The 24,597-nt window shown below is 41.0% G+C and overlaps 2 protein-coding genes across 5 annotated transcripts in view; one reads left to right on the plus strand and one right to left on the minus strand.

Moving 5' to 3' along the window:
- The window catches only part of LOC102196047 (uncharacterized), a 22,215-nt gene extending 1,713 nt beyond the window's left edge, over positions 1–20,502 (plus strand). Inside the window, exons 2-7 of one of the 3 annotated variants that reach the window (XM_005731614.2) lie at positions 7,301–7,527; positions 8,468–8,525; positions 8,695–8,773; positions 10,420–10,883; positions 15,947–16,084; positions 18,103–20,502. In XM_005731614.2, coding sequence (XP_005731671.1) covers positions 7,394–7,527; positions 8,468–8,525; positions 8,695–8,773; positions 10,420–10,883; positions 15,947–16,084; positions 18,103–18,642 — 1,413 coding nt within the window. In that variant the 5' untranslated portion in view covers positions 7,301–7,393 and the 3' untranslated portion in view covers positions 18,643–20,502. Of the gene's footprint in view, positions 1–7,300; positions 7,528–8,467; positions 8,526–8,694; positions 8,774–10,335; positions 10,884–15,946; positions 16,085–18,102 lie in introns of all 3 variants that reach the window. The other 2 variants (XM_005731615.2, XM_005731613.2) reach the window with 2 other exon arrangements.
- A 953-nt stretch (positions 20,503–21,455) lies between these two features.
- Positions 21,456–24,597, minus strand: part of uckl1a (uridine-cytidine kinase 1-like 1a) — a 21,509-nt gene continuing 18,367 nt past the window's right edge. For both annotated transcript variants that reach the window (XM_005731617.1, XM_005731616.1), the window contains exon 15: positions 21,456–24,393. In XM_005731617.1, the coding sequence (XP_005731674.1) occupies positions 24,311–24,393 (83 nt within the window). In that variant the 3' untranslated portion in view covers positions 21,456–24,310. The remainder of the gene's footprint in view (positions 24,394–24,597) is intronic.

A 24,597-nucleotide genomic window follows, 5' to 3' on the forward strand; every position in this document is an offset into this window, starting at 1 on the left:
ACACACACACACACACACACACACACACACACACACACACACACACACACACACTGCTGTTATTTGTGTCACACAGAGGGTGAGGTTTTTTGTTTTTTTTTTGCTCCACATGAACTCCCAGGTGGTTTATCAAAACCTGAGCAGATTGGTGGAGAGGCCACTGTTGGCTGGCTGGGCTTGTTTGAAAGGAGCTCCAGGATTATTAATAATGAACAAACATGTGAATGCAGTGCATGTGCATGTTCCTAGAAAATTAAAGGCCTACTAGTATGACTTGCTTCTAGCGTTAAATGTATTCCTGAAGATGCATTTCTGTGGGTTTTACACCATAATTCTGTATTTTATCCCCATGGGCTTGTTTTATGCCACACATAGAGAAAATGAGCATGTTATTTTTTGAAATCATGTACATGTTAAAAAAAAAGGGTGAAATTTTATGGTTACAGAGTATGAGTCCACATCAGTCCTGTAAACCATCCCTCTTCTTCTGCAGCCATTCCAATCAGGTCCAAGTCAACAGGTGACCTGCAGCTATCGACCGCTTTTCTGATTCACGCTGTGGTCCGTAAAACATCGGAGATCAGTGCAAAATCTCCTGTTTTCTCAAATATTTTTGCGTCATCTGATAAACACTCTAAATTTTTGCCAACCAGTTTATCATAAGGTGGAAATTACAGGAATGCAATAAAAACACAGCAAAATATTTCACTATTTTTATTAAAACATGCCATCAGTTTGACTCACCAGAGTCACCGCTTCATGACACCTCATAGTGGTGCTTATCAAATGAATGAAGGTGAAGCTGAAGTCAGCTTGTGGTGAAAAGAAGAAACTGTTTTAGATATACTGTTACATAATGAGGTCAGTGCATTTCTAATCCCTGTGAGATGAAAGTTCAAACGGTTCTACACACTGTTTCAAACAGTTTTTTTCTACTCTTGACTCTGGATGATGTCACTGAGAGCAGATGTTCCTGATAGGGTAATCACAGGCACAGATCTGGCTGTGAGAACAAAAGCTCCACCCACATGCTGTTTAAACTTTCTGCATATGAGGGGCAGCCAATCAGAAGACAGTTGCCTGAAAGAGGGAGCTAAAACAGCTTGTTTCAGATACATGATGAGTTGAGCCCCAGAGGAAGAGAAACGGGGTTTGTTTTGAAAGGGGAACCATGCAAAGTTTGCCAATTAGACTCCAAGAATAAAAATATGGAAATGAAAATGAGCATAATGAGTCAACTTTAAGTAATATGTGGAGTTTAGCTTTTTTTTAAGCAAAAAATACAATATTTTCTTCTTTATTTACACAGTAATTGTAATGCATCACAGATGAATAGCTTGCATGTGTTGTAGAATTGCTGTATTGTGATGCCATCATTATTGTGGTGAATGTATGATATTGCATTGTAGTAATATCGCACTGTCACTTTTACTCTTTCCTTAGACCAAACATAACAAATCCTCTCTGTGAAAATTCAACTCTTAGTCAGTCATCAAATCAGTTTTCTGTGAGTCAGTTAACTGAATAATCGCTGCATTCCCACAGTCAATGCGTTATGACCATGTGATCAATTCATGTTTTAAAAATATTTTGAACAAAACAGGTTATTTATTGACATCAATGAAACGGTGTCAGATATTTTTAACTGTTTTTTGTCTTTATCGACTGACTGCTGCGGCGCTTGCAGCCTTTTCTCCCCTGATGCGTGCAGAGATGAAGATATACAAAATATGAAGACAAAACTGGATCCAAAACCTTACTCTCTAGCCTTGGGAGCTTTTAACCACATCAATAGCATTTTGTTACTCCCAAAAGTCAAAATCGCGCTCCCATGTGATATTTTGAATCATCAAAGAACCACATTTGTCAAAACCAATACTGATCAATGATGTTCCAGTTTCCTGGTCACATACGGTCTTATCTCATTTGTGATAAACAGTCAGGGCAACACCTGGCAAATCCACACCTGCAGGTATTGAAGGATAGAGCCCATAGTTTGTAATGAGCACACTAAGCATCACAGACAGGAGGGAGGGTGGGCTTTGTGTAGCATAAAGGCAGCCAGTGGATGGCCATTTCTTGCTCTGAGCACTACGTCCAATTGGTTGGCTCATACGAAGCAGCTCTAGGGCCAGAGATTACACTGCAGTGCTGAGGCGTCACTCTGGCTCAACACCGCAGGCGGAGGCAAGGGGATAGAGAGAAAGAAGAATGGCCAGGGAGGTGTGGACACACTCACTGACACAGTGGAGCAAGAGGGAAGGAAGGAAGGCTGGGAAGCCTTGTTAGGAAATGTGACAGCCTCTTTTCATCATCTGCTTTCAGTGTCTTCAAAAACACCTGCCACAAGACTCCCACACATGTCTTCCTCCCTCCTCTCTCTCCTTTCTATTCCTCCACACCTACATCTTTTCCCTTTCTTTTCTCTAATTATCTTCTCCCGCTCCATATCCACTCCTCTGCTCTGTTGTCAAATCTGCACACATATAATTACTCTATGAATTAACTGGTCATTGCCTCCTAGGTGACTATGGTTCTTTAAATCCAACATGATGTTTCAGACTACTTGCTCTGGAAGTTGTTCAGCTAAGGCGTAGCACCGGTAGATGATTAAGAGGAATTAAAAGCAGGTCACAGTCAGAATAGTTTTGTCAGATGTGCTGTGAAACCAGATTCCTGAGACACACTCAGAGAATTAAAAAATTGCATTTTACCCACTGTGGGAAAATGTGACATGGATCTTACTAATAACAATCACTGAAGAAAACAAAGCTCGTTAGTGTAGCGCTCTGGTTAGATCACACTGAACTTGCAATAGAAAAATTAACCAGAGCGCATAAAAACCGATCAACACGACCGTGTAGGAAGTTTTGTGCAAATTAGATTTGATGGTGGGAACAGTTGAGTTCATCTCTGGATTTCTACTGGAACAAATGCAAACTAGCAAAAGTCAGCAAAACTCCTACAATACCATAGAGACATTCAAAAATGCCATATGTTTGTACTTTATGTGATTAACTGAGTTAAACAATATGTTCTGAGCAACCGATTGCAGGAAAGACTAAGAAAGCAGGAACTAAAATAAATGTTAAAAGCCCCTTTCTGACATTATGTCTGCCTTTAAAACTTGGGTCACTTTTATTTAAATGTTCTTCATAGCTTCAAATGTACATTCCCCCAACATGGAGACACATGCTCATGCTTTGTGAAGGGCTGTGGGAGAGATGAAGGTACATCAGATAACATGAAATGTGAGAGATTAGACTTGTTTTCTTGTTAACTTGGGATAAATGTTAGCATGAGCCACGGGAATCAATAATAGTCATTGTAATCAAATATTGTGGGTTTACTGCAGCGACCATTGATATAAAAGAAGAATCCCACCATTCTCTGAGTTGTGCAAAGTTTCTCAGGCAACTTTAGAAACATTTGACTGTTTTTTGTTTTAAACTCAACACTTCACGCAGCTTTTTTTCATGTGGCTAATACTCAGTCAACATTTCCTTCACAGTACAACTCCACTGGAGAACAACAAAGACTTTTATTGTGAAGAGGCCACAGCAGAGTTTTTTTTTAATTGAAAATAAATATCTGATAGAGACAGCCATCAAATTTGGTAAGATTTTCATAATATTCCCAAAGTATACATTCTACTGGTGATTCCCTCAATTTTTTATTCATTATTGAGTAAAACAGATCAATATTCACTGAAAGCTGGTTTATGTTTAAAGTTTTTAGTTTCCACTTATTACAGGATATAGCCGCACTCAATGGATGTATTGCCATAAAATTTGGTAGTGGTAATTATAATTCCCGTAAGGCAAATTTTGTCTGGTGATTCTCCTGTAGGGCCATCAGAAGGTCAAAGTTTTCATTATCAAGTGAAATCTACCAACATTTAACAAAAGATTCGACAAACCATTTCAGGTTCTCATTTAGGGTTTTAAACAAAGTGTCTTCATCCCCAGTCAGAATGAATTGGAATAACTGTTTGTTTATAGGGATCTATCCATCCGTGTTCTTTCATTTATCCAATTCAGGATCACAGGGAGCTGGAGCCTAGCCCAGGTGCCATGAGGCGAGAGGCACACCGTGGACAGGTTGCCAGTCAGAGAGACATGCAACCATTCACACTCACATTCACACCTTTGGGCAATTTAGTCTCACCAATTAACCTAGCCCCACTAGATGCAAATCTTTTGGCTGTGGGAGTAATCTGGAGTACCCAAGAAGACACAGGGAGAACATACAAACTCCGCACAGAAAGGCCTTAGCCAGATGGTGAATTCAAACACAGCACTTTCTTGCTGGGAGGCAAGAGCAACCTTCCCACAGGGAGACACAGGAGACCAAAATTCAGAACTTTTAACTGGTTATATACAGGTGTTTAGTCAGAGAGCGGAAACAAATCTATCAAGATAGGCAAATGCTCAAAAAAAGCATAAATTACAAATAAAACAAACAAAAACATTCATAAGTCACCAAAACAGGGGACAGTAAGAAATGGCATGAAATCCTGAATGGTGATAACAAATCGGGCAATCAGTCAACTTGGAGGAGTTATGTAGGAGTTGTGGCATGAAAAGGCGGGTAAAGAAAGGAGTAACTGATGTTCATAACAAACATAGATTTCAAAACAAAACAGGAAGTGACTAAACAGTAACTCAACGTCATGAGAACTGTTATTATTAATTAGCTGCCTGCCTCCACTATCCTGGACTGAAGATGATGATGGTAGTCCTCCTTCTGTTCTGAGATCTGTCGTAAGCTGGACTGGCCTCTAAAAGCTGAACCTGTGGCAGGTGGCAAACTGGTTCTGGTTCATGCACAGTGATCCTAACAAGGAACAAGGACTGTAGTCTAAGACTTGATGAGCTGGATGAGAGACTAATTAGTAATTTATTTGTTACCAGGTACTTGGTACATAAAATATTTGTGGACAGAATCACCAGAAATACAGTTCAAATCTATGACTGTCCCAAAGAAAAATGAACCCCAAACTGTATTCAACCAAATCACAAGGTGACAGTGAATGTGCACAGGTACAAGGAAGAATGAAGAAGAGTATAACAGCAATTCACACTTGATCTGAATCCTTATTTGGCCTCACACTCAGAATGCAGTGCGAGGGCTGAATTACCGGAGCCGCTTCAGGCTGATGTGTTTGTTTCTGAAAAGCCCAGTGGTAATGTGGTAGTTCCTCCTAAAAACAGCCCGAAGGTGTTCAAGGCTTTAGTTAACCTTCAGAGAGGATACATGTTGCTCACAAGACTCCAGACAAATTGGTAAAGTAATTCAGTCTGTGGTGATTAAATCTTGAATAGAAGGAAATTGTCTGCGTGGAATCCAAAACTAAATTACGTTGTTTAAAGAGGATGCCCATACGCAAACCTTACAAAGAGTCTGTCTAAAAGGACACAGTCCAATAGATTGTGTTGCTTAAAAAGAAATCCGTAGCTTTAAACTGAATAAACAGATAAGAATCAGATACATGCAACTTCAGTATGTTTCCTGCAGTCTGCAGCGTTTTTGCTGATAGACAAGTGACAAACACGCATTAACACACATGAAAAGATGTTGTCATAGTAGACAGATGGCATAATTTGACGGAGATTAGGCTTGTTTGTTTGGTCTTTTTGTTATAGCTCCGTGTTTTTTATTGTTTACTTGAAACATATTATGCTGCCAAATGTGAAAATTGTCTGCCAAGCACCAAGCAGCAGAGAGGAAGAGGGAGAGATGTGTGTGTCTGCTCGCTCCGCTTTCACACTTGTCTCCTTCGGTGTTTCAGGTCACTCTGCCTGCTGGCATGTTCGGCTTTACTGTGACTCATTGTACCTCCTCAATATGGAAGTTTGTTCATGGCAGAACAAGCAAAACAGGGAAATTTACATTAACCATTTAAAACAACCTGAAAAATAGCACGGTGTCTCACAAAACTGCTCAGATTTCTTTTTTTTAGTTAGAACAGTGTATTCAGTGACAGGGGGGCCTATTATGTTTGTTTCAAACTTTATGTTTGCATTCTTGGACTTTTCTAGAGTAGTTTTGTATAATTCAATATTCTAAAGAGTTTATCTTATTCTGGGTCTTCTTGCAGTCTGTCAGTTCATAGACTTTCTTAAAAAAAGGCTTCCTTCTCCTTCCTTTTATAACATCCTTCTAATTGGCTGGCCCTCACAATTTAAAGATTAAAACAGCAAGTGTGTGCACATTTAGTGCTAACAGCCATAGGTTTTTGGGCTGAGATGGCCATATTAGGGATATCTGCTCTGTTTGTTTGTTTTTTTTCCATCATACAGAGTCAAGAGCAGAAAACAAGTGTTTGAAATTGAGTGTTCAGAGAAGTGTGTAGCCTGAGATTTGCTGACTCAAGTACTGCAATCTTTTTGAAAATCTGGCTATACATCCTTTTTCTGCTGTGTATCCAAGTCTGGGTGACCAGAGCAGCAGTCCAAAGCTGAGATACCCAGACCTCCCTCTCCCCAGCCACCTGCTCCAGCTCTTCAAGAAGAGAACACTTATTCATTCCCAAGCCAGCCAAGACACATAATCTCTCCAACGTGACCTGGGTCTTCCCCGGGGTTTCCTCCCAGTTGGACAGTGGAGGTACCCAGTAGGCATCCCAATCAGATGATCGAACTACCTCAACTTTCTCCTTTGGTGCAGTAAAGGAGAGACTCTCTCTACAAGAAGTCCTCCCACATTGCCAAATACTCTTCATCTTACCCTTTTGGCTGAGCCCCGATACCCTTTGATGGAAGCTCACTTTTGCCGCTCATATCCACCATCTTGTTCTTACAATCACTACTCACAGATCTTGGGCAATGACTGAAAGGTAGCAGCTGAAGGCAGGAGCTTGTTGTTCTGTTCCTTGGCTGCTCAAATTGGTTTAGGGACAACTTTGGTTGAGTTTTACATGTACTCACTGCTGAAAAGGGAAAAAAACGTAAAAAAAAAATTGTAGGTCCCGTTTAAATGTATTGTTGGATCGATGCGGTAATGTTTAGACATAGATGCTATGCTGCCGAGCAGGTATGCTGTTGATGTCTATGTAGGTGTGACACAAAGCTCGGTAATCCCTCAAACAAGGTAAAGCAGCAGCACATGCCTGAGGCGTAATGTCTGTTCACTTCAGTGCTTCATCCTGGATGGGAATTCACTCTCTCTTCAAACTGCTGCTCTCCTTCTGCACCGTGAATATAATATTTTGGCTCCGCTGCTTTGTTAACGTACTTAATGTTTCGTAAAGGTTAGATCACTTTGTAATTAAGCACCGCTCTGTGCCTTCTCCCTGCAGATCCCAGTGAGACCGTGGCACTTCCCGGCGTGCATGAGTGTAAGGGTGTGAGTGTGAGTGTGTGTGAGAGCAAGTGAGCGCCAGCGCTCCCACATGGCCTCCATGCAGGACGGGCTGAACTTCACGGCTCCTCCCTACGGCAAGGTCCTGCTGCTGGGTGCTATCGCTGCTGCCTCAGCCTTTGTAGTTACGATCCTTATTGTGGTGCTCTGCGTGGGCTGCCAGAGGTGAGCGCTATGCACGCATGAATGACCGTACACACATGTTCAGAATCAGGATGTTCATTTTTAAGATCTGTAGATTGGTCGCTCTTGGCCTTTTTGAATGATATTGGTATATTGGTGGATGAGTTTAGATTTATGGATGCCAGTTACTCATATTTGTCAGTTATCGCAGCTAAAGATTGTGTGATACGAGCAGAAAGACTTTAAAACAAGTCAGATATTGCTTTAGAAAGATTACTTTATTTTGCTAGAATCAAAGAAGAATTAAACAACAAAAACAAAAATATAAAGACTAAAAACAAATTGGTATTGGCAGCATCTTTAGACCAAATTATGATTCCCTGCGAGTCACAATCAATGAATCCCTATTTCAAACCTTTTAAATAAGCTTCAGCAGAAGTGCCAGTAAAATAAAGTAGAAGCTCTATTCCACTGGCAAAATCCAAGCTGGAACTACTTTTACCTACTTGAGTGGTTTAATCCTGTGGTTTCAAGCATAAGTATTAGGCCCCCTGCAAAGGGTCAAAAGGCAGAAGTGAGGGTTCATAACACGATTAATAACAAAAAAAAAAGGTTTTAAACTTTGAAATTTCTTCTAATCTTTATTTTTGATGCAAAACTGATTTGAAGAGGAAAGAAGCAAAAAGGTTGACATGCCCGGTTTAAAGTTTAACAACTTGCTGTTTAAAAAATTGCATATTAATCTGAAATCTGGTTAAATGTGGTCGAAGGGCTCTTGTAATCTAGTAGAGAACATCAAACCTGCACTACAGTGCTCGAGTGCTCAGTAATCCTCCACCACTGGTATGCACATGTGCAAATGTACTTTGAATGTCTCTCTCACATATGCACAGTCATAGGATGACTCAGCCGCACACAAACAAGGCTCACACACACACACAGTGTTGAATCGTGTATGACAGAGTGGTTGTGTTTGTCACAGGAAGGGGAAGACACACAATGTCCCCGGCGAGGGTGGAAAACACCGCCTCATGGACATGGTAGGTATCAGACAACATGCTCCTCAGTGTTTTGTTTGTATTGCAGCAGAGCTAGCTGAATAAACTCAATCCAGCAGGGCGCACTATCATTCAGAGGGCACCTCTTCAGTCTTAATTAGTGTTTAACTGGCCCCTGTGTTTGTCTGTTTGTGTGCGTTTGTGTTGTCAGGGTATACTCAGGCAGTCGAAGCTGCGGTCCATCAGTAAATCAGACACTGAGATGAACAAGATGAACTGCAATGGCAAAAGTGAGTGCATCTTTTACGTACTAATCCTGACCTGGGCTTTTTATATGGTACGCCGCTGGTGTCAGACGAAAACCTTGCATCGCCATGATATCAGCTCTTTAGGAGCCGACCAGCTGCATGACAAAGCACTTTTGATATTATGCAGGGGGGTTTGGAGGGAATTTTCAGAGGGATGGGGTATTTCATTTTTTCCTTAGACACATTAGAAGCTTGTAATTGTTTTGTTAATTTAAATCCGTGTCAATCACCAAAGCTGGAGATACACTAGAGCGAGAACAAATTTGTGCATGAAATGGTAAAACAGAAAATAATTTGAAAAATGTAACAGCCAATTAACAGCATAACAAGTAGAAGTACTATAAATAAAATGTAACCACTATCTGTTCTGTTTTGGCTTGTTTAACTTTATAGTTATTATTTATACATTTATACAAATACAAACTGCTGGACACAAGTCTGGGTCAACTCCAAAAGTCAGTCAGATTTTAAGAAACCTTCAAAAGCGAAACACTTGAAAGGACTTTAATGGATTTTTTATACATATATTTATCTGTTTACTCATTTTGTCCTCATTTTCAGCCTCCAGGTCACAGTCTGACTCAAACAGTCATCTGAGACTGAAAATTCCCTCCCTCCTGAGACTTGTTTGTGATATTGTTTTGAGGTCATCACGATGACATCTCCAGATTTTTTCTTATTTCAATCTGAAATGTATTTGTGAAGCTATGATGTGAAAATGTCCAATTTTGCCCTATCTGGTAAAGAATCCTCCCAAACTTCCTGGATGAAGAGCTGGATCTGGATTGACTTCAAAAGTTAATCATCTCTGGTAAAATTTCATGCACATCCATCCGTAACCTTTAGAGTAATCCTGCTAACGAACAAACAAAGTAAAGATTAAAAGAAAAGAAAGAAAGGGAAAAAAAGAATTAAACCAATCACATAACTTCCTTGGCGGTGATAAAAAAAATTAATGTAAATATTGCAAATAAGTGCAACATTTTTTCTCCACATCCGTACTATCCGATCTGGCCCTAAATCCACAAATCTTCTTTTCTGAAAAGATTTGAGGACATATTTGCGGAGAAATTTACCCTGAAACAGAATTCACATTACATTTACAACTCAGCCTTATTCCACTAGACGGTTCAGTCTTGATTTATGAACGTGCATCTCTCTCTCGCTCTCAAAGACACAAATCACAGTGCCAAGATAAATCCTGGAGCTCCATCGCTGACAGTCAACAGGGGAACTGTGTTTGTAGGCACTGTGACAGTAGCCTCAGAGAGTTTGAAGAAATATAAGCATATGTCCTGCTTCATACTTGTCCTGCTTCCACTGCAGTGGAATGAAGCCAATTTGGATGCATATTCTCAAACATCTATGTCAGTTCCCAGTTTACTGTCAGCTTCAGATTTCCTCTTACCAGTGAGAGATTTATTCATGTTCACAAATGTTTGCTGAACCTTCCGGTAAAAGAGGAGCATAGTTTGTGAGTTCTGCTCCCTAGGGGGGTATCGGCTGCACGGACGGTAGAACAGCAGGCTGTATGTGCCTTGCAGAGGCATCTAAAAAGAAAAGGCTAGCCAGCACGGACCTTCTGCTGCTGCCCAGCCGCCGGTCTAACTCTGACCTTCGTTCTCAAGGCAGGCAGCTTCCCCAGATCCCCTCTGGGACTGGAGAGGACGGCGAGCACACTTACTCTGAAGTGGGCCGGCGCTCCTCCACTTCACGTACTGATGATGCCCTCTACGCCATGGTAGGCAGGGCCGGGCAGACAGACACTCCGGCCCCTCCGGCCGTCCCTGCCAACACCCCGGCGCCCCCAGACCCAGACGGCGATGTGGAAGGAGGGCTCCCCGAACCTGAGGCCCAGGTCATGACACCCCCTCACCCTCCGGAGACGGCCGAGTACGCCTGCGTCAGGAAGCTGAGGAAAGCAGATAAGGCGCCTCAAAAGAGGGACAGCGGGACGGATATGGGAGAACCACCGGCACCGCCTCCAAGACATGCCCCGCCTTCACATCCAGCTCCTCCTCCACCACACCCTCACAGCACCAAGTTGCCCCGTAGAAACGTCGAGGCCTTCAATGTCCCGTCCTTCCCAAAGGTTGGTAGGGTTAAATGTTTTGCATACTGAAAACCTAATCTTTATGATCTGATAGGAAGAGTTTGACATTTTAGATTTGAAGTTACCATGTTTGGATCAGAAGTTGGAGTAATCAGCTGGTTAGTAAGATGCATTTGTAGACTGTATGAAGCCAAGTTGCAACAAACCTCAAAAAAAGATTGATGCAGCAGAAATGGGTAGCTATAACAAATAAGTCATAGAGAATAATTACAAGTATACTTTCCATGAAGGAGGAAATTTGCTAGATTGACCTAACCCATATTTTTTTGTAACTATGCTGTGTAAAAATGGGCATTTTAACATTAAACTCTAAGCTTATTGACTCACTTTTGAATTTGGCTTTAAATGACCAAAAGAGGAACTGCAGTTTTTTGGCATTTCTACGCTGAGATTGCCTTTATTTAGACTTTAGACTTTATTTCATTCCCATTAAACTTCCTCCAGAGGTAAAAGAGAAAATATACAACAAACAAAACATAGGGTTATATAATACATATCATCAATAATCATCGTTAACAAAAAAGAAAAAAGAAAACTGTCAACAAATCACCCACATCCAAATACAGATACAATTTCTTTACTAATTTTTGCAAGTTTAGGCAGTAAACTATCCTAAGTATTAAACAACTATTCCAAACCTTTGGTCTCAACCTAAAATACACAGGCAGATATTTTTGACTGCATTCAAATAATGACACTCATCTCCAAGTTTTTCCAAGCTACAAAGTTCACATAAATGTTTAATATGATCAACTCCGTAAAATCTGCCCATATCTACTGGGAAACCACTAACATGCTAAATAACACCGACTAGAATGATCTAAACTACACAAATAACTTTCCAGTTGGAGCTCTCGCTTAAATATTCTCTAATTTATACAAAGATTATTATTAAACATTTCAGAATTGTTTGTCTCACAATATCAGATATCCTCATCTCAATTACTGCTTTTATATACCTGTCGTTCACCACTCAGGTATGTTCCCATATATAAGAAAGGCTTGCTTTATTCACCACAACTTAAAAGCACCTTTATTATATTGATTTTTCAAAAAACTAAACATGAGAAATGATCATAAATAATGATTAATAATAATTTGCTTTAATAAACCTTCAGTTGTTTTTAAAGTCAAACCGAACTCCACTTATGAGAAAATAAATCAGCTGAACAGTTTCAAAAAACACATTGCTTCTTCCTGCAGGTCAGGATAAAAACCAAGCCATAAAGTTTAAGTAACTTTGTAGACTTCCATGATAAAAATGTGGTGAAGTATAGATCAACACCATTTCTAAAGCTTCGAGTGCCCCCAGGAGTACAGTGGATTCAATCATTTTGAGAAGGAGGAAGTTTTTGCCACTAAAATCAGCCAGAACGAATGGGATCAGCTGTCCAAATCCAGGTGTACAAAGCCTGCAGAAACTAACCTAAGACGATTCAATGCTCTAAAGGATGCCAGAGGGGCTTTAAAAAGCATTGAACTGAGGGTCAGAACACTTTTATAAATAAGCTTTCAATTTTTGATCTCAATAAGTTTGCAACAAAAATCCAAAGATCTATTTTCACTTTAAAAATTTTCCCTTTCAAATGGAATCTACAACACAATAATAATGGATTGCATTTATACAGCGCTTTTCGAGACCCTCAAAGCGCTCTACAATTCCACTATTCATTCACTCTCACATTCACACACTGGTGGAGGCGAGCTACAGTTGTAGCCTCAGCTGCCCTGGGGCAGACTGACAGAAGCGAGGCTGCCATATCGCGGCATCGGCCCCTCTGGCCAACACCAGTTGGGTGGTAGGTGAAGTGTCTTGCCCAAGGACACAACGACCAAGACAGACAGAGCTGGGGATTGAACCGGCAACCTTCCGGTTACAAGATGAGCTTCCCAACCCCTAATAAGATGCGCAAACAGCTTTTGAGTACTTTCTGAGGTTATTACACATTCAAGTTTAGAAAAATAAAACTTTCTCAGGCACATTATAAAAATATTAACACCTGAACAGCTGGTGTTTGCACCTGGAACTAGAGAACTGATTTGAAAAAGAGCAATTTACAACAGAAGGAAAGAAATAGAAATAAAACCATTCTTTTTCTCCTGCTGTTCAGTTTTATCAGTTTTAAGTGGGAATTTATCAAATTAGATCAAACAAATTAATTAGTGAGCCCTGATAATAGGATATTGTTACTTGTGGACAGAGCTAAGCTTCAGATTTCCGTTAGAGACATGAAAGCAGCAGAAATCTTATCATCTAACTCTTAGCATGAAAATAAGCACGGGTTGTTTCCCCAGATGTTAAACTATTCTTTTAAAACTTGTCACAGGTGTGATTTATACTTGATGCTGACTCCACATGACTTTTAGACATGGTTTTTATACAACACTCAAGTGATCATTTTAATGAAAAGAGGGAGAGATACTTTAAAAATTCAATTTAATCAAGATAATTCTTAAAAATAACTTCTCGGGTACAGTGTAGTAAAATTTGCGCCCTTCTGATTTCTTATTTTTTCATGTTTTATATTATATATATATATATATATATATATTAGTCAACAAGGAGAGACTCGTTTAGATAATCCAAGTAAATAAAATGATGATTTGATTCTTTAAGGGAATAAAGTCATCCAAACCTATCTGACCCTGTGTGAAAAAGTAATTGCCTCCTAAACCAAATAGCTTGTGCCACACGGCAATGAGAACTGCAAGTTTTTTTTAGGGGCATTCAGAGGTGGACTCAATGATGTGGTTTGGATCATTATCCTGCTGCATAGCCCAAGTGTGCTTGAACTTCTGGGCATGAACTGATAACCAGTGGTAAAGGAACTCAGATTTTCCAAAAAGTTCAGCTTTTGTCTCATCAGTCCACAGAATATGTTCCCAATAGTCTTGTGGGTCATCAAGGTGTTTTTGGCAAATGTGGGACGAGCATTTGTGTTCTTTTCACTCATCTGTGTTTATTTTTCTCCTTCGAACTCGCTCATGATGCCATTTTAGCCCAGTCTCTTTCTAATTGTTGAAACGTGAACCCTGACCTTAACTGAAGGAAGCGAGGCCTGCCGCCCTTTAGATGTTGTTCTGGGTTCTTTTCCGACCTGGATGAATCATTGATGCGCTCTTGGTGTAATTTTGGTAGTCCAGCCATTTCTGGGAAGGTTTCATCACTGTTCCAAGTTTTCTCCATTTGTGGATAATGGCTCTCACTGGGGTTCACTGCGGTCTCAAAGCCTTAGAAATGGCTTTATAATGCTCTCCAGACTGATGGATGTCCATGACTTTGTGTCTCAGTAGTTCTTGATTTTCTTTAGATTGTGGCACGGTGTTGTTTTTCTAAATATTTTAAATCATTTTATCCAAAAGGATCTGTTTGAGTAATTTCTCGATTCAACAGGTCTGGCAATAATCAGGCCTTAGCGTGGCTAGTGAAATTATTATACTTAGCTTTCCAAAACATGCAGTTAATTACCTTTTCTCATATGATAGCATTGTCACATTTTGCAGCTGGGTGGCAAAACTTAGCAGCACTTTGCTGAGATGCACACGAGAAATGAGAGGACAAAGACTGACGGATATGCCTCTCTACAAATCATCACGATACTTAGGAAAATATGTAATATTTATCATTTAAGCAATAAATGCAAAGTGATTCCTAAATAAATAAAACCCAAAGTAATGTTGATGCCTGACAGCTACATATTTCTGTGCAATAAGCCACAGAAACACAGCATCACCTTAAGTGGTCGGTTTTATGAACTGAAGGAAGTTAAGGAGGATGTCTAGAGGGAGAGAAAAAATTATCTGCTGAGTTTTTAGTGTCTTGTGCAGATCAGCCTTGGATTTTTTTCCACTCCTTACACTGGAGCTTGGTGCAGTATCTCAGGTCATCCACTTTCTAAAACAAGCAGTTTTAGTCCCTCCTCCTTTAACCCCCTTTCTTCTGATTGGCTATTGCTCTAAACCAGAAGGTTAGGCCAAGATGTGGGTGGGGTTTCTGTGCTCACAGCCAAAGCTGTGTGCCTGAGATGTCCACATTAGTGATATCTAATCTCTGACACTGAACAGAGCCATGAGAAAAAAAATCAACTGTCTGAAACTGATCGCTTAGAGCAGTGTGAAGCCATGTATGAGCAACCGCTATTGTACATATAGACATGACAGAAGCCAAGTAAACGGATAACAAGTTTCCATAGAACATGGGGCCATCAGTTTCTGTTTGGACAGAAATGTCAGAAATGTCACTGTGATCATTATTTCATTCTGTTATTCTCTGTCAGCAGCAGTACGACGCATTAATATGCAGTTTGTGGTGCTGTGATCAGGATCTGCAGAGTATTTCTTTCACAGTTCCTGTTGATACTGCAGAGGATCTGCTCGGTTGTAATTGTGCCAGTGTTGCAGTTTCCAGAGCACTTGGCTACATCATGCATGGTGCTGTGATATGTTAGAATTTCTTTGAAGTCTAGGCGCTGAGCGGTGTTTATTTGTCGAAGAGTTTTTGGTGATAGTGGGGTATTTCTGCTCTCAGCAGTGTCACCTCCTCCATATGTTCGCAGCAGCAGGAGTGTAGGCAGACTGTCTGCTATTACTGTGGCTGTAAGGCTTTGTGCACCCCTCCAGGTAACAGTGGGAAACCATTTGCTGCCCCGCGTGAGGTCAGGGGGGTCGCTCTATCTGCTGTGACCTGAGTTCAACAGCACGCACAGTTCACAGGCTTACATGTGTAAGCAGTTTGCTCACAGGCCTGTTCACTGCTGATTTTCCCGTGGATGACGCAAGGTGTTGAAATTGAGTCATCCAGAATATAAGCAGGCTCCACCTTCCAGGGAAAATCTATTCACCCCTGTATGAAATCCATCCAGTATGTTTTTATGTGCCGCAGGATTCTTAAGAGGGGTTAATTTGCCATGCATCCGCCCTGTTGCGTCTGTTTAGTAAAATCCGCTTTTTAAATTCATGAATGCTCATTTCTTTCAGTGCAGATTCACGCATGACCATGTGACCAGCTCTGCCCCAAATGTGATTTATTGTTCTGTTGACAGGAAGTGATGTTTATGGGCAACGGAGAGCAGTACATCTGGAAGCCTCCAGAGGATGATGACATGCTCATGCTCCAAAATAAAGCCCTGGGCCCGCTGAGTGCTCACACAGTGGAGAATATACAGCCGTCTGCTGCTGCGGTAAGCTGGGGGTTTCTATTTTTTCCGTCTATGGATCATCCCATTTAGAGCTCCCCATTCCCTCTTAAATGAATGCTTAACAAGATGTTTCACGCACATTATTTAATTGATTTAATCATTTAAAAACTGGGTTTTCCTTAGAAGTTAGGGAGGATGATCTCCTCCTATATGGGTTACTAGGTCTGGCCTTGGAAAAAAAGAGTTGTCAAACCTCGCATTTAATGACCTATACTGAGGTTTCAAAACTCATCATTAAGGGTATAGGGGAGGTTGTCTTTATGGGGTAAAGAGGTAAAGGAGCCATGGCTTTCTTACCAAGGGTTACGAGAGACTACCTCATATCTGCAGGACCCAGGAGACACATAACTGAGCATAAATGACAGGAAGCAGCTTGCCTGGATCTGTGTGCATCCTGACTCCCCCAGTGTACAGATAAGAAACTTAATCGATTAGTCTGTTGGAAAATAAAACTGTGTATGCTGCTGTATGACCAGGACTACTTCTTGTCTGGGAGCAGTGATTTTTTACAACCCAAAACTCTTACGGTACTTTTTTCTTTGGGTTTCTGTAAGGTTTAATAAATGATGTAAAAGAAAATTGGTGAGCTTTAGACGTACTAATTCCCTACCTGTAGTGGCTCTAGCATATGGGCTGTTTTTCCTTTATCCATTACTAAACATTGTCCTGTTGAAACACCCAATTCTGTCCAAGTTTCCACCATGTAGCTGTTAATTTGAGGTGATACTGGACCGGCAGTAAAATAACCCAAGAGCATGATGCTATCACCACCATGCTTGACAGCTGGTACAGTGTTCTTAGGTTTGAAAGCCTCACCTGAACTGCTCCAAACATACATCTTGTCACTGTGGCCAAACAGCTCCATCTTTGTCTGACTGTAAAATATTTCTCCAGAAGTCATTTGGTTTGGCCATGAGGGCAACTTCAAATTTCAGTGGAGCCTTAAGGTGTCAGATTTGTTGCAGTGGCTTTTTACTTGGTCAGCACCCTCTTAGTCCATGATGATGTAAATCTCATTTCACTGTGGACAGTGATGCTGGTGTTCCAGAAATTTCCACTTCATGGCAGGCTTGAGCCTTGATGGTTCCTGAATATCCTTACCAACTTCCTCTCATCTGAGAGTGACAGCTTGGCTCTTGAAGGTCTTGAAAAAGTGGTGACACATCTTAATAATGTGTATTTATCACAATATTTTGAAATGATGATGTTGGATTTCGCAGTTTTTTATAAGTGGCTCCAAGAGACCTTCTCAAGTTGTGAAAATCTACAGTTCTCCTTCTTGGAGCTTCACTGAATTCCTTGGACTTCCTCACTGTTCCAAATATTAATCCAACAAGTGCTCTCAAACAAATCCTGCTGGCAAAGAGTGCTGTAGTCACTCGTGATCACTAATGACAAGTTATTAGGCCTTGGCCTTATCAAGACAATGTAGAAGTGCTAACAAAGAATTTCAGTTATCAAAACTAAAAAACTAATGTGTTTGACAGGCTCTACCACTCAGAAAAGCACATTACTTATTGTGGGGCGATCATGGCTCAAGAGTTGGGAGTTCGCCTTGTAATCGGAAGGTTGCTGGTTCGAGCCCTGGCTTGGACAGTCTCGGTCGTTGTGTCCTTGGGCGAGACACTTCACCTGTTGCCTACTGGTGGTGTGTGCGTGAATGGGTGGATGACTGGTTGTAAAACGCTTTGGGGTCCTTAGGGACTAGTAAAACGCTATACAAATACAGACCATTTATCAGATGACTGCAGATTAAAAGCTTCCAAAGGTCAACAATATGTGTGAGAAGTACAAATGCAGGGACTCAAATTGGTAAAGGTGAAGTCTTGCAGAGATTATAAGGTTTTGGGTGCTTCTTGCTGGCTTTATTCTTCAGCTCTGGAGGTTTACGCAGCTTGCCTAACACAACTTTTAGCTATAGTGTGAATAAAATGGCAGGTTGAGTGGGTTATTTAAAGTCCTTTTTACAGAAGATAATCTCTGAACTTGTTTGATTGCAGGTGGCCGAGATGTACTCTAAGGTGTGTAAACCAGGAAAGAAGAAGAGAGCTGTGCCGGGGTCTCCCCCAGCCAACCCCGGCTTCCGGACCTTGGGTCGAGGTGACCGGGACCGAGACCGGGATGGGGGGTTTAGTGTAGTAGTCAAACCCCAGACGTGGGCACCTCAAGAGGGCAAAGCAGTTGGCGGGCCCCTTGACGACCACTGCTACGAGTCCATTGGGACAGAGGAGTGTGATCTGGCCTATGAGAACATGGAAGGCGGAGGCGCCTGGAAGCGAGAGAGACCCCCTAACATGTGTGCCACCCTGCGGCCAAGGAGGAAGAAAGCCCAGCAGCCCTTGCAGCAGCAGCAGCCCCCTCCACCGCCACCAACGCAGCAGACACCCAAGTTACAGCACCTGCCTGCCAAAGCCCTTCTGCTGCCGGGGGAGAACCTGTACGAGAGCATCGGCGACCTGAAGCAGGGCTCTGCCACCTCCAGCACCACCACCATCTTCACCTTCAACGATGGCATGGAGATGTACGTAACAGGGCTCTGAGGCAGCGGCTGCACTGTGACCCCCTATCCTTCCAACACAAGGAGCTGAGCTAATGCCACAAGGAGTGACGGCTGAGCCCCTGTCATGCTCACCCACACATACTGTTTACATTCAAGTCATAACGTCAAGCCTTTCACGGGCTCCAGAGGCCTTGAGGTAGTAAAGTTGCTCTGTTATGACCTGGGCTGAATAAAAAGTCCAATTTATTATCCTTATAAGGAATCCAAAGGTAGTGAAAAATAAATGAGCACAAAACCATTGCAGAGCAATCTGTAGGTAACAGTAGCACTTCTATTTTACTGATACATATGTGCAAAGCACAATAAAGTAAAAAGCCTAAATTCTTCCTCAATTCTAACGGGTAAAAAAAGTCGCATATAGTAGGACTCCTATTTGGGGGAAAAAGGCAAAGCATTGTGTGAAATATTTTGGTAGCACTCAGTCTGTTGTGAACAGACCTTCCCTGTAGTTGGTCAAGACGTGATTCAGGACGGAATTTAAAGGATATAAATGAACAAATTACTAATCAAAATACTTGAAAGCTCAGGGACCAAGAGAAACAATTATGAGAGTATTATAAATCAAATAAAAAATTTGCACATATTTTGCATTCCTCCTAAAAGCTTTGACTAATTTCGACCGTTTTCACATTTTAAAAAGCCGACCAGATTCTTCCCCTCCGTCATGTTGTTTCATTATACATGGACTGAACACTGTCTCCACTGCCGTCTGTAAATGAAGTGTTTTACTTTGTTGATCCTGTTTCTGCACTTTGCCTGCTACAAGTTGCATGCTAAAAAAAAAAAAAAAACATGAAAAAAAATTAAGCACTGTCATGTGGTACCTCTATATGAATGTTTTTTTTTTCTATTGTCGTTGGTTGTTTATTTTTTGTTAGTGTGTTGCTTTATTTCTCTGTAGAGCTCAAAGCCAGATAGATTAAGGATGTCTTTGGCTCAGTGGGACTCTGTGCAGCAGAGGGGAGGATTATTTTTCTCTCCCGTACCTGAAAGAGACACAGTACAGATGTAACAAGACTGAGGAGAACTGCTCGAGTCCTAAAGGTGGAGACAGTCCACTCAACCCCACCCAACACATACGCACACAGAAACACATACACACAATCCTCCCGTCTGTTCAGTCCTCACTCATATCTGTGGACTGTTCATCTACATAGTACCCTCCTCGTGGTCATACGAGTCTGCTTTGGTTTCATCATAGTGCAGTATGGAAAGCTCCACTAGAACTGATGTGTATTAGCAAAACGTCATGTCTCATCATCACCCCATCGACGAACTCTCTCTCTCTCTCTCTCTCTCTCTCCGTTATCAGTGTTAAAAATATTGCAGAAATGTGAAGCAAATGGTTGGCTAAGCAGCATCACCCCGAGGACACCGCACAGAAATTGCATACAAAGCCTGGACAGTAATGACAAATTCATTTGACCAAATATCCCCAGCAAACAATGTGATTATACTGTATGTTGATGCAATGTGTATGTACATGACAAAAGAGAAAGAATAATAAATATATCATCAGTGTCAAGAAATCTATCTTTTTCTATTATGTTCAGTTGTGTTTTTGGAATGACTTTATCTTGTGACACAAACTGCAAAAACAGCTGCAATGTAAATTTCAGTGTATTCTGTTTGTTGTTTTTTCGAAGCCGTGGAGCTACGGTGTGTTCTTGGAAAGCCCTGCTAAGTTAAATGTGGCAGCTAATGTTGTGTGTTTGCTATTCAGACTACAGGGTCTTGTACTCAAAAGCGTGTAATTAAGTGCTAAGTGCAAAAGATTGTAATGTTTTATATCAAGATTACTATTCATGAAATGTCAGTCAAGTTTATACTTTTGTAATAAAGTGGCACTTTAAAAAAAATATGCTTTATCTCATAGTCTCGGTTATTAAAACGGACAGAAAGCAGAATTTGCCAAGCACTGCTGATGATGATGGATTTCTCTAACAGTTGCCATCTTGTGATCTTAAAAGCTGCCTGTAGATTCAAGTATTTAGGCCTAGGAAGGAAAGAAAAAATATCTCTAGAAATGCATCCCAATAATTGTAATGGCCCTTTAGGGAAATGATTTATAAACACATAATGTTTTCCCACTGATTTAAATCTAAAGCTGTGCATTTTGTCCTTTGCTTCTTCTGTGCACAACCTTGCAGACCTCATTGAGGAGCATGTATGTGCATGTGTGTGAGTAGCATTCCCATCAGTGTGCATGTCTGTGCGCACGTGCACATGTGCCAGAGTAGCGGGGTCTGCGTCTGAGTGGCTGTGAAGTGTTGGGGAGGGAGGGGGAGGGAAAAAAAAAATAGGTCACCCCTTAAAACAAAAAGCTTGCAGTCAACAGCGCAACCGTCTGCTGAATTTTCATTGGTGGGCTTGTCTCCATGGTAACAGGTTAACCTTGAGGCAGTAGTCACATGGCTGAGCGAGTCTTCTGCTGTCTTGGAGAATACAGCGTGCGTCGTATGACATCCGTGATCACAGTGTCACCCACTCGGCGAAGAGCTATCACAGGAAGGAAAAAAGGAAAACAGCCCAAAACAAACGAGTAGGAGATTCTGTAGGTGTGAAGATGATACCACGTTCACAGCTTATGTGATGTGATAATCTCGCTGTGAGGAGCATGAATGACTGAATAAACATGAATGAATGAGGCCGTCAGACGCAGTCAAAGTGCATGATGGTGAAAAAACAGAGGATCAGAGAGAGACAGAGGAGAGATAACACTCAGCATAAGGTCACAAAGTGGCTGGGGAGTCCGTTTTTTCTCCAGAAGGATCAAGAGACGCGAACACAACAGGAAGGTGATCTTTTACTGCTCATTTTTAGCCCTGAAACATTATTATTTACATGTTCACAAGTGAGCATTAACACACCGCACCCAGCAACAGATCAGTCAGCTAAACTGAGAAGCACAAGGATGTTTCCAGCTGCTCACCTCAAACCTCTAAATTGTGATTCAGGTGAGTTCGTGTGCATTTCCTGTGCTGTAAAATAACACATTTCTCAAAGGTAATAAACACACTATAAATCATACTGAAGAAGCTTAATGTGAGCTATACTGACCCCTTCAGGCCTTAAAGTGCATTGCAGAGAGGAGCCAGGCGGCCTGTGCGTGAACCCTGAGAGGAGCTTTTAAAGTATTCAAGCATGAGCATGTGACCGTCCGTGACCCAGCACCTCACAGACACACAATGTCAAACTCCAGCAGTAACTTGGAGTGGTGGATGTGAGGACTGAAAACTGAATCTGTATCAAAATCTCATGTTTTTCATACCCTGAATCCAAGATTTATATGTTTTACATTTAAATCCGTATCTAATCCCTCCTCTTATGTGACTTTACTATAAATTAAAACAACAGCTCTGTTTCAGACATAAGTTTATCCCATTTCATACAGAAAAATCCTTCTAGAGCAGTGTGAAAGTATGAAAGTTCACTGAACACTTTCTTGTTGCACCAGCTATTCATAAACTCAGACTTGTTTCCTTTGTAACTATGTATTTACAGTAAATTTTAATGCTTTAATTTGATTTATAAGACACAATAAACCCTACTGGATAAAAAGTGCTCACATTTTTTACTTTTTGCTCTTTTTTATGTCGAGGACAAAAGAGAACTCTTTTCAGTTGAAAAACAGTAGTGATCTACAACAATGTTATTTCCAATATTTAATTGGTTTAATTGGCATTGGTTCAAATTCACTGCCCGACTGGAACCCTTCCTCTGCCTGCGTGGGGTCCCTCCAGCACCCACGGCTTCCTCTCACAATCCAAAGACTTGCATGTTAGGTTCTGCATTGGCTGTAGATGGTTGTCTGTGTCTCTTAGCCTGTGAAAGACTGGTGACTTGCCAGGGTGTATCCCACCTCTCACCCCATGACAACTGAAATAGGCCGCAGCCCCTCAATGATCCTATGAATTGGATATGTGGAAGAAAGGGGATCAAATGCCGTGTAAGTGTAATTACACTGTGTTTATGCCATTACTTTTATATGTTCCCAGTTCCTTTATCCATATTTCTCTCTTAATGCTGTTTTTACCTTCCATGTTTTACCTCTGTTTTGTTAATCCACCTGCCTGGACTGGAAAGCACTTTGGGTCCAAGCCAGTTGTTTTTAAATGTGCTATAAAAATACAAGTGACTCAACAACTACGTGCAAATGAACATATCCCCAATTTATAACAGGCTTCACCACACTGACTTTTATAGCCTGTAAATCCTATACATCACTGCTGCGTTCTATGTGAACCAAATACCCAGAATATAATATTAGCCTGAGCCGTTCAGATGAGTGCAAAAGAGTTAATTGGTTTTAGTTTGCTGCTATGAAGATATGGTTGAATTACATTATAACAGTAAAGGTCTAAAATTATGCTCACAAAATGGTCAAACTAATGACCAAACACGTGACCTATAATGGTGGTAGGGTTCATGCAATCAGACGTTTCACACTCAATCTAAATTGTGTGAAATGTCTTTCTTCTTAAAAACACACATTTCTCCAATGGAGCATAGTCAGAGCTACGTTTAGACACAACTGGTTTTATCGATAAAGATCAGTTCATCTGCGACTTCAAGAATCACACAAATACCTTCAAAATTGTCTGTTGTGCTGTTCACCCCCAAAAAGAAGCACCTCTAACTTTTCATCTAGCACCACCATGAGGATGAAATTTATGGGGGTTTTTTTAAATGTGAAACTTCCAAACAATTATAAGATGAATTACATGTATTCATTAATGTCCATTAATGAAGAAAAATTAAATTATTTAACCACTTCTACAGCCACAGACAAGTTCACCAATCACCAGTTAACCTGACAAACGTGTCTTAGAACTGCGAAAGGAAACTGGAGGAAAGCCCACGTCTGCAGGCTCTCAGTCATCCAGGTCACGGTAGTCTTAAGAGCTTCAAAAGAAGGCGACTGGACTTCAAGCTCGTAAGAGGAAAGCCCACACACTCACAGGGAGACAGCCTAGCAATCAGCAGAAATCGAGCCTAGAAACTTCTTACTGTTGGTGATCTCCTAATTTTTATTCAAATAATATCATATGTGAGCTTTTCTTTGGTCCAATCTGCTGTACTTTGGCTTGGTAATATGTAAAACTGAGACTGTGAACAAGGCAAACATTACCTGCTACTGTGGGCATGTTTCCATACTGATGCTGCCTCACGGTGCTGCTGTATTGAACTGGAACTCCCTATATGCATGACAGATTTACACATTACTACAGTCAAAACTACTGAAGACATTCACTATATTTTAATTGCCCAACTAAATTTAGTACATTACTCTTTGAACTTACTCCTTTACTCTTTGGCTCTTACTAAGTTCTGGATTTAATAACAGCTGGTGCAACCTGGACCCATTTAATAACGTTATTGGATTATTGTTTTACTGCACCTCAAAGGCAATGGCACTGCTTTACTGTTCAGTATTAAAATATTTAAGATGAGCAGAACAAAATATCCCTCATGCACAAACCTGGACTCAGACATCATCTTCAGAGGAGTAAAAAAAAATAAAAATTTACAGTACACAAAAGTAAATATAACAATTTTTTTTTGCTAGTCTACACCTGAAGAGGAGGATGCACAACAGTTTTCAAGTAGTTTGTGTTTTCTTTCACAGAGTCTCACAAATGTTTGAGTCAGTGTGGCAGCTGCTCCTGGTCCTCTTCATCACTCCAGCTGTCGAAGCCATCAGTCCCAAAGTAACGGTCCCCAAAGTCCCCTAAAAAACACACACACAGCAGTGCACTCAGAGCGGAGCAGACATCGCCCCCGAAGCCAGGCAAGAGAAATATGTAACGATAAGACACATTGAAAAACACAGTGTGAAGAGATAGTAAAGCTAAATAGCAGCAAAGGTTGAATGAAAGTTTAAACTGAATTTCTGCTTTTGATATAGATCTCTCTCTTTTTTCTTTTTTTTTTT

The sequence above is a fragment of the Pundamilia nyererei genome, unplaced genomic scaffold (assembly GCF_000239375.1).
Source record: "Pundamilia nyererei isolate P.nyererei 1_Seehausen unplaced genomic scaffold, PunNye1.0 scaffold00044, whole genome shotgun sequence".
In the NCBI taxonomy this organism is placed as follows: Eukaryota; Metazoa; Chordata; class Actinopteri; order Cichliformes; family Cichlidae; genus Pundamilia; species Pundamilia nyererei.